Source organism: Garra rufa, chromosome 5 (assembly GCF_049309525.1).
Source record: "Garra rufa chromosome 5, GarRuf1.0, whole genome shotgun sequence".
Classification (NCBI taxonomy): domain Eukaryota; kingdom Metazoa; phylum Chordata; class Actinopteri; order Cypriniformes; family Cyprinidae; genus Garra; species Garra rufa.
Genome location: NC_133365.1, coordinates 28,016,607 through 28,034,148, shown reverse-complemented (window position 1 = coordinate 28,034,148; position 17,542 = coordinate 28,016,607). Strand labels below are relative to the sequence as shown.

The 17,542-nt window shown below is 38.2% G+C and overlaps 1 protein-coding gene across 4 annotated transcripts in view; it reads left to right on the top strand.

Moving 5' to 3' along the window:
* Positions 1-17,542, top strand: part of klhl13 (kelch-like family member 13) — a 77,641-nt gene that overhangs the window by 52,652 nt on the left and 7,447 nt on the right. For all 4 annotated transcript variants that reach the window (XM_073840980.1, XM_073840979.1, XM_073840977.1 and 1 more), the window contains 3 exons: positions 2,327-2,459; positions 6,164-6,360; positions 6,453-7,248. In XM_073840980.1, the coding sequence (XP_073697081.1) occupies positions 2,327-2,459; positions 6,164-6,360; positions 6,453-7,248 (1,126 nt within the window). The remainder of the gene's footprint in view (positions 1-2,326; positions 2,460-6,163; positions 6,361-6,452; positions 7,249-17,542) is intronic.

The window sequence follows — 17,542 nt, the reverse complement described above, 5'->3', positions numbered from 1 at the left end:
TAAATCTGTCAGATGGCACATGTGTCCTAAAGCACAGCAGCCCTCATCACTCTATAATATCACTAACCGCTGGAAAAATGATTTGATTCCAGTGATTTGTTGGGGAACACCACTCAGCAGTTGATTTGATTGGATGTTTATCCCCAGGCTCTGTGTGTCCTCACACACCCAACATACACAGAATGACAGTTTTAGCTGAGGAAGCAGGTTTAGTGTGGGTTTAAGCATATGTTTTGTGTTGTACATTTCGTTTGTAAAAAACCTGCATATTTGTGCTGACAAAATGAGCACAATTAAATGATTAGTTCACTAGAATTAGAATTAGAATTAGAATTAAGATTTCCTGACGATTTACTTACCCCCATGTCATCCAAGATGTTCATGTCTTTCTTTCTTCAGTCGGAAAAAAAAAAGGTTTTTGAGGAAAATATTCCAGGATTTTTCTCCATGTAGTGGACTTTAATGGGAGCCAACAACGGGTTGGAAAGGAAAGGAGGTGAAGTGAGGCCAAGTATGGTGACCCATACTAGGAATTTGTGCTCTGCATTTAACCCATCCAAGTGCACACACACAGTAGTGAACACACACACACACACACACACACACACACACACACACCCGGAGCAGTGGGCAGCCATTGCTGCGGCGCCCGGGGAGCAGTTGGGGGTTCGGTGCCTTGCTCAAGGGACTCACCTCAGTCGTGGTATTGAGGGTGGAGAGAGTGCTGTGCATTCACTCTCCCCACCTACAATCCCTGCCGGACCTGAGACTCGAACCCGCAACCTTTGAGTTTGAATGTGGCTTTGAAGGGCTGTACATAAGCCTGTCATGAAAACATCTTTACTTTTAGTTGTGCGATATATTGCCCCAGAAATATTTTCAAAAAGCGATTTTATTGTCATTTTAAGACCATTTTATGCCACTGAATATATAATCATAAGTATCATAAGTAACAGAATAATAATGCAAAGAGGCCTACATACTTTCAAATGACAACAAACTTAATTCTTAAGAATATTAGATCACGTAAATGAAGTATCAAAATATTAGATACCTTAAAAAACTTGAAAAATATTAAATAAACATTTTCTAAGTAGAAAAAGGAAAAATGCACAAAGAACTTGTATATACTTGCAAAGAAAGTGAAACGCCCTTTACAAAAAAAAAAAGGTGCAACAATGATGTGTGACAAATTTTGAAGTTGGAGGAGATTGACTTTTCCAATGTGATGTGTGAAGTCGCACATGACAGAGTTAGCACAAGACAAAAAAAAGCATATTAATTTAATTAAAAAAAAATTTTTAGAATATGACTGAATGTTTTGCTAGATAAGACCCTTATTCCTCAACTGGGATTGTGTAGAGCCTACAATTTGGACCTTTAACCCATTGTCTCCCATTGAAGTCCACTATATGGAGAAAAGTCCTGGAATGTTTTTCTAAAAAAACCTTAATTTTTTTTCGACCAAAGAAAGAAGGCCATAAACATCTTGGATGACAAAGGGGTGAGTAAATTATCAGGAAATTTTAATTCAGTAGTGAACTAATCCAACACCTACATATAGTGTTTGTAAATGTAAATGCCTCAACACAAAATGCTTTTACTGTCATACTGGATGCAGCAAAAGCAGTGTTGTCTTCTTTTACAGTTAGACATTTAGCAGATGCTTTTATCCAAAGTGACTTACAAATGAGGCACATCACAAGCAGAGCATTTAGTTTGAGATTTTGCTTTAGACACTGATGTTGTGAGACGGGTAAAGAAAGCCAGTTGGCTTTTCCACGTTTATCCTGGCATGTCTGTAAAACTCCAGACCAGAGGTTGTAGTAGTGTTCAGTGCTTAAAAAGCTTATGTGTAATTTCAGTAAGTGTAGCACTGATTGGATTGTGCCTTATTTCTTGTCCTATCACATGCTTGGCATTTGCTGTTGCACATGCTGCTGGATTGAGCCTGACACTGCGGCTCTGAGTGTATGTGTGTGTGAGTGAGTGGACTATGGCTCTGTCCTGTTAATTATGGCTTGTCTCTGCCATGGGAGTCCATTTCTGCTGCAGTCCCCTCATGCATCTGACCTCCTGTTCATTAATTAACCCCACAATCTTTTATTCAGAAATGACGCTCATGGGACGCATAGTAATGATACAGCTCCTTAACATTCACACTCTGTTTTCATGGGTGATAACAACAGATGCTTTAGTATTTTTTTTTTTCCTCAAGACCATTTAGTTTAATCTCTTTCCTCCTCCTCAGTGAATTCATTAAGTGCATTACAGAAATGCTCGTCAGTTTTCTTACTACCTCTGTGTTCTTCTCTTCGTCTCTCAGGGTTTTGACCAGTTGAGGATAGAGGGCCTGCTGTGTGATGTCACGTTGGTGGCAGGAGACGGGGATGAGGCGTTTCCTGTTCACCGAGCCATGATGGCCTCCTCCAGCGACTACTTTAAAGCCATGTTTACAGGTGAGCGACAGAACAAGACATGGGATAACAAAGGATTAGGCGAGGTGAAGCCAAGTTTCCAGGTGGAGAAGGGATAAATGAAGGAAGGAAGGAAGGAAGAAAAAACACTTTGGTTTTTGGACCGAGAGGTCAATATTTGACCAAAGAGAAAGAAATGAGACTCCAGTTAAGTTGTTAATGTACTGTACTGTACAAATCAGCTATACTGGATTGTTTTTGTTTTTGCTTGGTACTGTTGCTTTAAATCATCTTTTCCTTTTTTTTCTTGTTAATCATGTAAATATCAGTAATATGTCAGTCTCATTTAGTCACACCAGAGAGTATCCCTCAGAGCTCAGAATGTTCCTGATTCTTGCTTCATTCACCCCCTCCCTTGCTCACCCTCACTCTCTCTCAGAGGCACGTTCCGTTTCTTGGGAAGAAAGAACAAAGCAATAGAGGGGAAAAAAGATAAGAAAGCAAGGGATTTGCTTGGGGTTATTTGGGAAAGCTTGTTCGAAGATAATCTGTTCGATGGAAAGGACTTCATTTCATTATTTGAATTGAGTTCAGCTATTCCCTAAATAATTATGCCGCTTAATACCGCATACTACCAAACCCTGGATGAGTTTTTAACACAAAACAATTATGAGAGAGCAGTAAAACAATTATAAAGAAGCAGTGTGTCCAGGGAATCATCTTTCTGCAGGCTTCTGCAGGCAACACATTTTCTAACTAGAGCTGGGGGGAAATCAGTTTATCGATGCATTACGATTCTAAATCAGTCCACAACATTTCAGAGTTGATTCAGAATTTCTACAGCATGGTGGCCATTTACTACACTGCCAAGTTTTAAATCAGTAAGACTTCATACAATTATTCAGCGGGTGTGTGATATATTTAGCAAAAACCAAACAAAACACACCTACAGTGAAGTCTAGACTAGTAAGTAACAGTGTGTTCTTTCACTGTATGACTGTTTAAAATACATTTAGAATGATGACAAATTCAAGACATGGGGGCAGAAAATGTATAGATTTATTCCACTTCATATAATTAATGGATTTCAGCAGTTTTCTTCAATAGTTCAATAGACAATAAGTTAATTAAGAGACTTTAGACACCATATTGCCTGTTTTCGCTCTATTTTGCTAACAAAAATAATTCCCAAACACAACCACAGCACCGTTTTGCATCTCTGAGCAACGTGGCGGTGTTCCGTTCCTGAATGAATCAAGTGTTTTTGGGGGGGCATTTTTGCCTTTATAGGACATATCAAACATGACAGGAAGCGAAGTGGGAGAGAGATAGGGGGTTGGATCGAGAAAGGTCCTTGAGTCGGGATTCGAACACGGGATGCCTGCAGCGCAACAGTGCTGTATGTCAGCACACTGCCCACAAGGCTATCAGCGCTGAGTGAATCAAGCGTTTAAATGATTCAATCGCAATGTCTCACTTATTAACAGTGAATTACTGCCACCTACTGGCAGTTTTAATATTACATTTAAAGTATCTTTTCATTATTTAAGAAATTTCATATATCAGTATTCAACATTTTATGTTTAATAATATATCAAAACATTATTTACTGGAGGTTAAATGCATTTATGACCTGCATTAAACAGTGTATAAATACATCTAAATGGTCATTCTGTAGCTTCTTTGATACTGATTTAATTTGCTTGGTAACAGCCCAAATGTTATTATTATTATTATTATTATTTTTTTTTATTATTATTATTATCATTAATGTCAATGTAATGTAATTTGACTCAAAAGATAATGCAGAAAAATCTATTTGAACTTGTTAATTGTTCATTTCTATTAGTGTGAACTGACCACCACACAGAATATGAAGGATATCAAAAATGTTAGTGTCAGCTGTCCATTAGTAGTCCTAAAGATACCAGCACAATAACAGCAAAATATTGTCTAATTATAGTTATCAATAAAATACCAGAAAATACAGAGATATTATTTTTTTGTCAGTATCGCACACCCTTATTCAGCAAAAAGTCACTAAATTATACAAAGGGGAGAGTAAAAACTATTTATAATATAAAGATTTCTATTTTAAGAACAGAAAAATACAAATTTTAAGTAGCATGACTGTTTTCGACATTGATCATAAGAAGAAATGTACTTGAGCACCAAATCACAGAATGATTTCTGAATGACACTGAAAACCGAAGTAACTGCTGATAATTCAGCTTTGGCATCACAAGAACAAATCATATTTTAATATTAAATATATTAGTAAACATTTGAAGTGGATCAAAAAAGTTCATGAGAGTTGTTCTAAGACAAGAACGGGTATTGTTTTGGTTTTAGGACAACTTTGATGAAAGGTTTTGATTCACTTCAAATGTTGACTACTGTATTAAAATTTGTTTTTTTATTTCAATATTATCACAATAATATTCATTTTACTGTATTTTGATGAAATATATACATATCTTGGTGAGGATAAGAGTCTTTCAAAAACAAAAGACCCCAAATCTTTGAATGGTAGAATATGAAAGCCATACAGATGTGAATGCTGTGATGGAATGTAAACACTCTTACACAATTTTTTTTTTTTTTTTTTAGTTTTTATGGATAAACCTATGTGTTTTGTTCATAGCTCGTTCATATTGAATGTACAGTATGGGCTAAATAAATGAATAGAATTACTCACCCTGCACAGACAGCAACGCAACTGACACGTTCAAGGCCCAGAAAGGTAATAAGGACATTGTTAAAATAGTCCATGTGACATCAGTGATTCAACCGTAATGTTATTAAACTACGAGAATACTTTTTTGTCCTGAGAAAACAAAAATAATGACTCTATTCAACAATTTCTTCTCTTCTGTGCCTTTGCCACACAATCACAAGAGTTCTCTTCTATATAAATCATAGTTTTCCTCCTAACCATTCACGATGCGCAGCAGGACGTTTTTGTTGATCGCATAGTTTCTGTTTCTGCAATATTGGCAGTTTGCCATGTCCACTAAATCTAATTGATCCAAAATTTTGTTTCTAAAATGTTACAATAATCATAATTTTTTTCAGCTGGTTGTGCAATTTGCATTCTGCGCAAACACAAATAGTCTCCCACCAGGTTTCAACATTTTGGATGTGTATGGAAAGTGTAAATGTAATGTATCTTTTTATCTAATAACAGGTCAGTAGCATTTATAACCTCATCAAAATCTTGCTCACACATGTGTGCCAGGAGCGTTTCAGCACTGCAAGACTCCCATAATTGCCGTCTGTTTTACTTTCTTTCATTCCCCCCTTGTGTTCTACTTATCCCCTTTGCTCTCTTTCTCTCTCTTCCCTTCTCTCTTTCTCTACCTCCATATAGTTGAGAAATCACATCTGAATTAATGAAAGTGGTTTGATTTATTTCAAACGTGGCTCTTGAATAAGTGGCTCATTATCATGGTAAAGAGAATTGGTGACAGCTTGCAGTGAGACTCACTTATCTTCTCTCTTTTCCTCTTTTCCTCTTTCTCTCGTTCTCCTTATTGTTTCTGTCACTCTCCCCTCTCTGCCTTTGATCCGCTCGTTTGCAACGTTTTTTGCCAATCCCTCCCCCATTCTTTTCTTCCTCGTTTTTTTTTATCTGCTTTTCCCCATTTTATATCTGTTTTGCTTAAATATTTTTTTGCGCTGATTTTCTCTCACTTTCATCTCCTCCCTCTGTCATCTCTTCCTATCTTTCTCTTTTTTTCCCTCAGGTGGAATGAAAGAGCAGGATTTGATGTGTATAAAGCTGCATGGTGTGAATCGAATAGGGCTAAAGAAGATTATAGACTTCATTTACACCGCCAAACTCTCTCTCAACATGGAGAACCTACAGGACACCCTAGAGGCTGCTAGCTTTCTCCAGATCCTGCCTGTCCTTGACTTCTGCAAAGTCTTTCTCATTTCTGGGGTAGGACACAGTTCAAACTATTTCCAATGGGAATGCTTTTACTCTGCGGTGCATTTTTGTAGTACTAACACACAGTTTCTACCTCCACTTAGGTGTCGCTAGACAACTGCGTAGAGGTGGGACGCATCGCCAATACCTACAACCTCACGGAGGTGGACAAATACGTCAACAACTTTATCCTGAAGAATTTCCCCTCGCTACTCGGCACTGGCGAGTTTGTCAAACTTCCCTTTGAACGTCTAGCGTTTGTGCTCTCCTCCAACAGTCTAAAACACTGCAGCGAGCTGGACCTGTTCAAATCCGCATGCCGCTGGTTACGCTACGAAGAAGGCCGCATGGAATACGCCGCCAAGCTAATGCGTAATATCCGGTTCCCCCTCATGAGTCCGACAGAACTCATAAACCACGTACAGACTGTCGACTTCATGCGTACGGACAATACCTGTGTTAATCTTTTATTAGAAGCCAGCAACTACCAGATGATGCCATACATGCAGCCGGTGATGCAGTCGGAACGAACTGTGATCCGTTCAGACAATACCCATTTAGTAACACTAGGGGGCGTGCTACGGCAACAGCTGGTTGTAAGTAAAGAGTTGCGACTTTTTGACGAGAAAGCACACGAATGGAAGGCACTGGCACCCATGGACGCCCCGCGCTATCAGCACGGGATTGCTGTGATTGGGAACTTTTTGTATGTGGTCGGCGGACAGAGTAACTATGACACGAAAGGTAAAACAGCTGTGGATACCGTGTTTCGATACGACCCGAGATATAACAAGTGGATTCAGGTGGCGTGTCTCAATGAGAAGAGGACCTTCTTTCATCTGAGCGCTCTCAAAGGACATCTATACGCTGTGGGCGGGAGGAACGCTGCAGGAGAGCTGGGTGAGTCAGGAAGGGATTTCAGTGTCACAGCAGGGGACAGATTTCCAGGGGACATGATGTGCTTCAGTTGTTTGACATCTTTTGTAAATATAACTTTATTAGGAGTGTCTTGCAGTGATAATTATGAGAGGATGCAAAAAAATTGTGATCAAACGAAAATATTGTATTTCCGTTTGGTCGCAAATATAGAAAGATTTGACTTGATCCTGAAGGAGAGTTAGTTTGTCAGCAGTGCTGCCCCCTAAGGGGTGTTGCTAATCATGTCAGTGGTTCTCAACTGGTGGGCTGTGACTCAAAATATTCTCGCTTCTGTGGAAGCTGGCATAATTAGGCAGATACCAGCATGGATGGGTTACTTAACATCCTCTCCACCTTCAAAACCATGAACAAAAATTACAACCTAGACTACATTAAATACTGGTTTACATTCAGTGAGGATAAACATGGTTTGTGCTGGAATACTTTGTTTTTTGTGGTGTGAGTTATGCCGAGTTCAGATTGCACGATTTTCAAAGCAATCGTGTCACAGGTGTTTTCTCACTGCATGACTATCTGGGGTAGCATTCCGTCACTGCTGTGTTCACACTGCACGATGGATCGGTGACACAGGGTTTCACACTGCATGACTTTACAATAGGAAGAATTGCCGACAACTTTGTCCCGGTCCGCAAACTACGTCTCACAACCAAACACACGCGAGAAGTGACATGGAAACAACGCAAGGTCAGGCGTGCAAGTTCTCGCGTGAGTCTGGGATTATTATAAAAAAAATGGTAGCCCGCAAGAAGCTTGTCATACAAATTGCATGTGCACTCATTTGCAGCGAAAAGAAAAGAAGCGAAACTATGCTTGTTGATATTGTGGTCTAATACCTTCGTAACTCCTCCCCCAACTTCCCGCTGGCCTGGATGTTGCTGTCTCATTGGCTGTAGGTAATCGCCGATGTCATGTTCAGTCAGATCACCTTTCACACGGCATGATTTTGAATCGCCGACAGGTCCAGATATTTAGCATGCCAAATATCTAAGGCGATTCTCTCAGATCGTGTCTTTGATAGTTCACACTGTGTGATTGTCACTCACGTGAACGAGCACCGATTTTCCTGTGATTTCGGGCATTTGTCGGCGATTTCTCACAACCTGTCGGCGAGTCAAAATCGGGGCTAAAATCATGCAGTCTGAACTCGGCATTATTGAATGCTAGGAGCTTGATGCTACCAAAATCTAAAGCTGCGATACAATCGTTTCTTAAAGGTCCCATATCGTCAAAATCAAAATTTCCTGGCTTTTTTCATGATAACTAAGGTCTAGGGGCTATCTAACTACCATATGAGTTTCAAAACAGTCAATCCACAGTAAACTGCACACAGCCTGCTTAAAGTAGCTGTTCATTTTCACAAGCAGCTGTGACTTCCGTAACGATGTGACGTCCGATCGACTCAAGTCACCGCCTTCAGTCACCAACCAACGTCCCACCCTCCTTTTGTCAAACCCCCAGACAACAACGCATCCATTCCATTATTGAGCAACAACAACACGAAAACAAGTGGAGAAAACCCTGTTCAGTCTATAGATGTCAAGCTACGATCATTACACAGGCTTCAGAACAACGTGAATATAAGAGACCAGCGGCACGTCAACTTCAGCCTCTTTCACACAGCGATTTCGGTAAATACACGGATAATGTGTCCCACGATTTGTTCCGGAATTGTTTAATTTGGTTCATTCACAGTTGTTTTCCGGAATCTGTGCGTGCTTTACACACAAACCATAAAGACGTGACGTTTGGATGTGAGATGTAATGCGACGCGTACGTTTCACTAAACTGAAACTAACCTGAACAAACTGTGCTTCAGCGCTGATAGTGAGGAGCTGGCTCTGCCCGATCGCCGCTTCATTCCACTTTGCACGTATTTTTTCGTTGTGAAGAGTCGCTTGATAACGTGCATCATTACTACAACACTGCCTTTATGGCTCTGGCTTTTGTTCACACAGCGCTCGTTCCCGTAATTTTCCAGAATCAGCGCATTGTGAAAGGGGCTTTACTAAAGCAACAGTTATGTAGCTTACTGCATTCGGTGTTTGAAAAAGAAAAAAACATTAATGATCATTCTGAAATATCCTGTTGAGTATCAGCAGGCTAGGTTCTCTTTATTGCTCTGAGCTCGCTTACAGCATACATGACCGTAGTTACCTGTGATTGGCTTGGCTGTGCGTCACTCAGAAAACAACAGGCCAATCAGAAGAGAGGCTCATGAATATTAATTAGATGGGCCAAAATCGACCTGTTTTTGACAGAGCTTCTAAAAAAGGAGCTGTAAAAATATATTGAGATGGATTTTGGCACTTATACCGCAAATATATATTCTTAAGGACATCAACAACTAAAATAAACCTCCAGAAATGTGTACAATATGGGACCTTTAAATGTACATCACCAGGGAAAAGGCTGTCATATCATCGAAAAATCGAGCTATGACGTTTTCATGAAAAATTCAGACTTAAAGGAATGAAATTCTGTTATTAATTACTCACGCTCATGTTGTTCCAAACCCGTAGGACTTTTCAAGGCCCAGAAAGGTAGTAAGAACATTGTTAAAATAGTCCATGTGACATCAGTGGTTCAACCTCACTTTTTTGGGTGCAAAAAAAAAAAACAAAAATAACTTTATTCAACAATTTCTTCTCTTTCGTGTCAGTCTTCAGCGCACGTTCATTAAAGTACTGCGTGTGTGTGGGGCTGCTAACACAGGAGCCACTGTTCTGACATAGAACCCGTTTGCGCTGTGCCTTGTTTTCAATCAGAGGAATGTACACTGTAGCGTTGTTTTAGTGAGGAAATTTTCCCACCGGTAATCGACGTGTGACAGCACCGGTAATACTGGTATCACCATGGGGGGTCATTTGAGTTTTACTTTTTACTATCAAATTAGCAGCAATTCAGCATCTAGCTATTGTTTGTTCTTGTTTGAGTTGTCCCTCTTTTCTTAGCTTTTCTTCTGTAAAAGCTCTGTGCGCATTTTACTTTCACCTTCAAATTAGTGGCAATTCAGCTTCAAGCAGTTGTTTGCTTTTGGTTCGTTTGCGGTTTCCCTCTTTTCCTCACTTTCCTTCGCTTTTAAATAGCTTGTAAAAGCGTTGTGCGCATTTTCAAATTAGCTGCAATTCGGCGTCAAACTGTTGTTTGTTTTAAGTTTGTTTGAGTTTTCCCTCTTTTCCTTCGCTTTTAAATAGCTTGTAAAAGCGCTGTGCACAATTTACTTTCACTTTCAAATTAGTGGCAATTTGGCGTCAAGCAGTTGTTTGTTTTAAGTTTGTTTGAGTTTTCCCCCTTTTCCTTCGCTTTTAAATAGCTTGTAAAAGCGTTGTGCGCATTTTACTTTCACTTTTAAATTGGCGGCATTAACGTAACGTAACACTTTTATTAACAAAACAAATAAAAATACACCCTGTTATATGCCTAATATAAAATAACAAATAACTTTAAGTTAATAAAGTTTAAATAGTCACAAAACTGAAAATCAGTGAACACTGTGGAACCAAATAAGAAACGTAGAACATTTATTAGCAAAATGAATAAGAAAGCTTGGAAGAAAATGGCAGAAGTCAACAGGCTTTTCAAAATCCAAAATATTTAAAACAGGTGCTTAGTACATGCATGTGTCGTAGTACTGTTGTGAATGCGCTTCAAAGAATGACACGGAAGAGGTAAAATTTTTTTTATTGCAAATGCAAAGCAGCTTCACGGTATTTAATTTGTAAATGTAGAGATCCTTAAACAATTTGGGGTAACGGATCCAGCAATGATTAGAGGAGCGAGAGGTAATGGAGCATGCACAAAATCACATTGGTGGACCAGCGTGCATCAGTTGCTTTTATTAGGGTTTGTACAGTCATGAAAAACCAGGAAAAGCCATGAAATTTTAAAACTGCGATTTCCAGGCATGGAAAAGTTTTGGAAAAGTCATGGAATTTTATTTCACAAATCACTTTATATAATAGTTAGATTTAATCAGGTCCTGAATTTCGGTGGGGGATTGTGTGTATATCGCATAGTTTTACTCATTCCCTGCAGCTTTCAGATTTATTATGAAGAAAATTCCTGCAAACATTTATTCAATAGCATGTAGATTAGATGAGTAAATAAATCCACACAAACTCTCAGATTAAATCAGTTATTTGAAAACCACGTAAGTCATTCAGCTGTACCGCATCTCTCTTTCTCTCTCTCAAAGTGGCTTCACATTGGTGCATCTCGTCTGCAACACAACAATCTGCTGCACGCTGAAGACTTTTACTCGCATTTCGGGACAGGTGACAGAACTGATTTATAATTTGCACTTCTTTTATCAGTAGTTTAAGCCATTCAATACTCACATGCTTTCAGTCACGTCCGTGCACGGGTCACTGTGATTTTGCCAAGTAAGACATGTTCCTGGATCAACGTCTTTTGTTGATCCTGGATCAACAGTACTGTCCAAAAATATAGACTTAACCTAATCCCTATCCTTAAACCTAACCCTATACCTATAATTTATTCCTGAAGGTCATTGCACACTGAGTCCAAAATTTTTGTATGCGTTTTTTCATATTTGTCAACCTTTCCTATCAAAATGCTTGTTAGGGATGCCAAAGCGCAAAAATCGAACCTGATCCGAACATTTTTATGAAGGATGAAAGTTTCGGAGGCGGTGTTAAGCCTGGCAGCTACATAAAATTAAGGTCGAAGCATTGACATCACATGGACTACTTAATAATGTCCTTACTGCCTTTCTGGGCCTTGAATGTATCAGTTCCGTTGCTGTCTATGCAGAGTCAGAAAGCTCTCGCATTTCATCAGAAATATATTAATTTGTGTTCCGAGGATGAACGAAGGTTTTTACGGGTTTGGAACAACATGAGGGTGACTAATTAATGACAGATTTTTTTCTTTTTGGGTGAACTATCCATTTAACTGTAAAATGAAATTTTTATTTATTTTTTTTAAAGATTGTTTGATGATTTAGGAACTAGGGATGCACGATATGAAAATTTCTTACCGATAATCGATAATTAAGTCCTTCTTTTGGCCGATACCGATAACCAATACATTCATATTTTTATATGATAATTTTGTGCACACAGGAGAATACAAAATCTAAGATGAACTAATGAAATTTATATTATATATCTGGGTCTAACAATCATAGCAAACAGTCCTGACTCTTCAAAAATGTTTTTATTTTTTGTGTAAGGCACCACAATTCTAAATAAAATAAAATGCTTTGACATTTTGTCAACCTGGAAAAAATGAAAAGTGCATCATGGAGTAAAGTCAGATGTCCAAATATCTGTGGTAAAGCTTACATGCAGTCCATTCTTATTGATCATATTATGAATGTATGCAGCAGCCAAATCGTACAAGGTGGGGAATAAAACATCAGAATCGAGATAAAAACATCTCAACTTTTCAGAATTCTGCAAGCGCAACGCAGGTCATGTGACATGAACCAACCAATCAGCTTTATCCTTTCCCTTAATAACACTGAAAGCACTGTCAGCTTATCAAAGCTGTACAGGAATAAACATTTTTAAATAAATTTGATAACAGAGCTACTGCAAGCGATTTTTAATGCTGAAAATCTATTTATTTGCTGAAACTACCGCGTCTTTATGGAGAGCGCATGTCATGCCATTAGCAACGGCAGACGCCACTGGAGCTCAAACTACAGAGAGGTTTGGCAAAGACTTTTGGTTTGGAAAGAAAGAGAAGGCAGCGCTTCAGCGTTTTCCACGCGTTTTTAGGCGCGACATGTGAACGGCCCCTAAAACAGATTCACCGCGATGACGACCTCTGAAGTGAGATATAAGATTGTTAAAACTTAACGGCTTTTTACCTCCTCTCGGAATCCTTGCTAAACATGTGTTGCAAATAGCAATAGCATCGTCCTCCTCTGTCACCGTGAAAAACTTCCGGACCTGCGAAGGCGATGATGACGACACAGATGATGACGTATTAAACGCGACAAAGGCTGAGAGTCACTGCAGTTTACAGCTGCAGTCACTTGCACTCGGAAAGCAGATGAATCTCAGATAAACCAGACTGATTGACTGATTTACCAGCAAGAGTACTTTATCGGATCGGGTTTCATTTATTTATCGGAGCAATAAAAATGACGTCATTTTTACCCATATCGGTCGATAATTTATCTGTCCGATAAATATCGTGCATCCCTATTAGGAACATTTGTACAAATGAAATCTCAAATGAAATGAGCTCATTCTTGGCTGCAGAAGGCTGGGTGACAGTGAAACGACACAAAATGAGGTTTCATTGGTGATCCACATGGATGGAGCAACCGTGAAACTCATGAACTAATTGCCATTGGGGCAAAAAGAGCTTTCAGCAGAAATATTAATTGTATACAGGATTTATGTCTGTTTTATGGAGAGACATTGCTTCTTGGCACTGTTTGCTTTATAGTCATTTTTCCAGCAGCTATGCTTGTATGACTGCATCAGGCAAAGGTGGAGCTTAACCAGAGATGATGGTTCTCACAGGGTGAATGGCCCAGTGGAACGTGGGTCATTAAAATGCAGGGGAAAGCTCCCCACAGCAGAACACCAGAACATAGAGTGCAAACACATTAATGTCCACGCAAACCCAAATGACCTTCCCATCATCCACAGCAATGCTGCTCATAACTATACACACAGACCAAATATGTACAGCATCTCAAAATTGACAGGAAAGAGACAAAAACACACACAGATGTCACACATAATGAACTTTGACATGCTCACTTCCACAGTGAGACTGAGAAAAAGCACAAAAAACTTACTTACAGTTTTCTGCATACAATTTACACTGACACACACACTCTCTAGCCTTTCTCATGTTTATCAGACAATTCTCAAGCCCCTAGCACTCAGTCGTCCATGTTTCTATAGCGACCACCGTCATGCGGGTCAAGTAGAATTTATTGCTTTGAGTTGAATTTAATCTTTTTACCCCGTACTGTTTGAGGGCTCTGCCCGCAGTCTAATATTACTGCCCAGTGTGTTTGATTTGTCACTCTCAGGACAAGATTTGAAAGAGCTTGCCGTTACTGCACTTAAATACGAATGACAAGTGATTGATTTTAAAAGCTACACAGTGGCCTCATATCTAAAAAAAAATATGCAAAAGATATAGGCTCTCAAGAGAAATGCTAATATTCAGCATCCAATTATAAGAAATTGTTACATAGATGCAGAGTTAGCAATTATGCGGTGTTTCTTCATATTTAGCTTGTTTTAAAAATGTGCACAGATCCTGATGAATGTGTCTGTGAGGGGTCATGAAGATTGATTGAATGAATATTGTGTTATATATTTATAATCATAGTTTAAAGTCTCTCAGCGGTGCTGTCTCTATCATTAATTTACAGATATGAAGTGTTTGAAAGTTGTATTTTTGGTTCTGTATGAGTCAGAACAGACAAAGACTCTCCTGTTGTTGATCATTAGTGGAAAACAGGTTGTCTGTGTTTAATAGTGTGCTGTATATTTATGTTTACTTTAATGAACAAATTTAGACCATGCCGACTGCTTTTAGCAATTCCATAAAGTCAGCCAGTTTTAGAAAAACCTTAAAAACAAATAAGTAGACACTTTATGTACACAGTTGAACTTACGCTGTTGTGAAGTATGATGAACAAATTGTCTCCCATCTTAATTTTCAATGCCCATAAGAATTAGGGATGTAACAATATCAAAATATCATGATATGAAAATTTTGTAATATGATATCCATGATATGATATTTATTGCGATATTATAAAAAAAGACAAATTAAGAATTGTAAAAACAAAAGTACATTCTAAAGTTTAATTATTCAATCGATTGCACTTTGAAAGTTCAAAATAAGAGCTCCAACCCATGTTCTTAACTAAGAATACTTAAGTCAGTGAATTGACTTGTACCTGAACTTAAAAGGGGACTCTTTTTATTTGTGATATACTGCCTCAGTCTAATTTACATTTACACCGGTGTTTTAGGAAGCCAAACAAATCAGAATATAATAATAATAAGCAATGGCAGCAATAGCATATACTTTAAAACAATTGCACTGCTAAATAAATGAAAATGAATATTTCATAGATATGTTATTTTTGCTTCACACTACAGTAGTGAGATTACAATGCTTCTTTCCTAATTTTTACACTTGAAAGAGATGTTTTAAATTACGACTGCAGTAACATTTACCCATTTAAACCACTATCTGTCAGCAATTAATACTGGACTTAAGTTTTTATTTTGACATAAATGACAGGAGAGCTTTTAAATTGAAGGAAAACTCCAGCTTCAGTGAAAACATGCTTACAAAAAGGTGTCTCATTGCAAATCATCTGCGGCGAAAATAAAGCATGATTTGGGGCCGTTGCATTCTTAAACGCATGCTAAACTCACAGCAGATGCAGTAAACAAGTTCACTGGATTGACTGTGAGCTGAGCTGTTTGAGGTGCCGAAAACACCAGATCACGAACTGATTGCCTGAACAAACAGACTTGAAGAAGGGATTAATTAACTTCACTTCCAGGACAGAAATGTACAGATAATTTACTCACCCCTTGTCATCCAAGATGTTCATATCTTTCTACAGTCGTAATGAAACTGTTTTTTGAGGAAAAAAAATCAGTAATGTTCTCCATATAGTGGACTTCTATGGTGCCTGTGAGTTTGAATTTCCAAAATGCAGTTTAAATGCAGCTTCAAAGGGCTCTAAACAATTCTAGATGAGGAAGAAGGGTCTTATCTAGTGAAAAAAAGAAGCAAATTTATATACTTTTTAACCTCAAACGTTTGTCTTGTCTAGCACTGCGTGAACTGTGTATTCCGGTTCAAGACAGTTAGGGTATGTTGAACAAGTTCCATCTCATTTTCTCCTCCAACTTCAAAATCGTCCTACATTGCTGTTTTACCTTTTTTTGTAAAGGGTGTTTGACCCTCTTTGCATGTTCACTTCTTAAACACTGTGTCAGTATTTCTGCAGCAATTTAGGATGATTTCGAAGTTGGAGGAGAAAATGAGATGGGAGTTTTTCCAACTACCCTAACTGACCCAGAATGCACAGAGTTCACGCAGAGCAGACAAGATGAGTGTTTGAGGTTAAAAGTATATAAATTGTGTTTTTTTTTTGTTTGGTTTTTTTTTTCAGAAAATAACCGATAGTTTGTTAGATAAGACCAATCTTCCTCGGCTGGGATCGTTTAGAGCCCTTTGAAGCTGCATTTTAAACTCCATTTTGAAAGTTCAAACTCGTGGACACCATTGAAGTCTACTATATGGAGAAAAATCATGAATGTTTTCCTTCAAAAAACATGATTACTGAAGAACATACACTTTTTTGCCGGGAAGACCTGTCGTTTCATATCGTCATTTGACCACGATAATATCAGGATAGTTTTATCGTGATATCATGATATTGAAAATATCGTTACATCCCTAACAATTATGTGTAACCAATGTGATTTTTTTTTTTCACACTTGATTTCAAATTGCATGGATATCAGTGAAAGAGTCATAACCCCCCACTGCTCATTTTCAGACAACTTATTTTCCACTTGCTGTTGTAGGGGTGGGTGATATACCGGTAGACACGATTAACCGGTAGAAATCTGTCACCATTAGAGATTTTCAGCTATCATATCTATCGTGGTTACAGGTGCATGTGGCTATGCTAAAAGTGGAATTTTACTATGGAGGAAATGTTTGTAGAGCTATGGCAATAATCCTCCTGCATTTATTATGTTTTCTCGAGGGACTACCTGGGAAAAAAGTTAAAAAGTGAAAAAAGTTAAATACTATTTTACCTCAGTTCCCTTTGACAGTCCATACTGTCCTCTTCATGCAAACCAAATTTGTGTTTCGATGACAGCACACACGATGTTAAAGACAGCATGTGATGAATGGTCAGGTAGAAACGTGTAGTCTGACATGTTTCTTGTTCACGACACAAGATTTTAGGAGTAGAAATCACATAATCTAAAACAAATCAACAAAAAAAATGTGTAGTCTCTCACTGCTTTTGACTAAATCACTTTTGTAACTTTAAAAAAACGAAATACACATTTCATTTTACACAATAAAGCATATGCAGAATTTTTTATACATTTGATTACTTACACAGTGTAGCATTTCTTATTTATTTGTTCTACTGTGTTTTTTTTTTTTGTCCTATTGTTTTTTATTTTATATTCTTATTTATTTAGGCTAGCATTATTTTTTTGTGATATTGACACTGGTGAGAAGAATTATGACATTTCTATGCTAT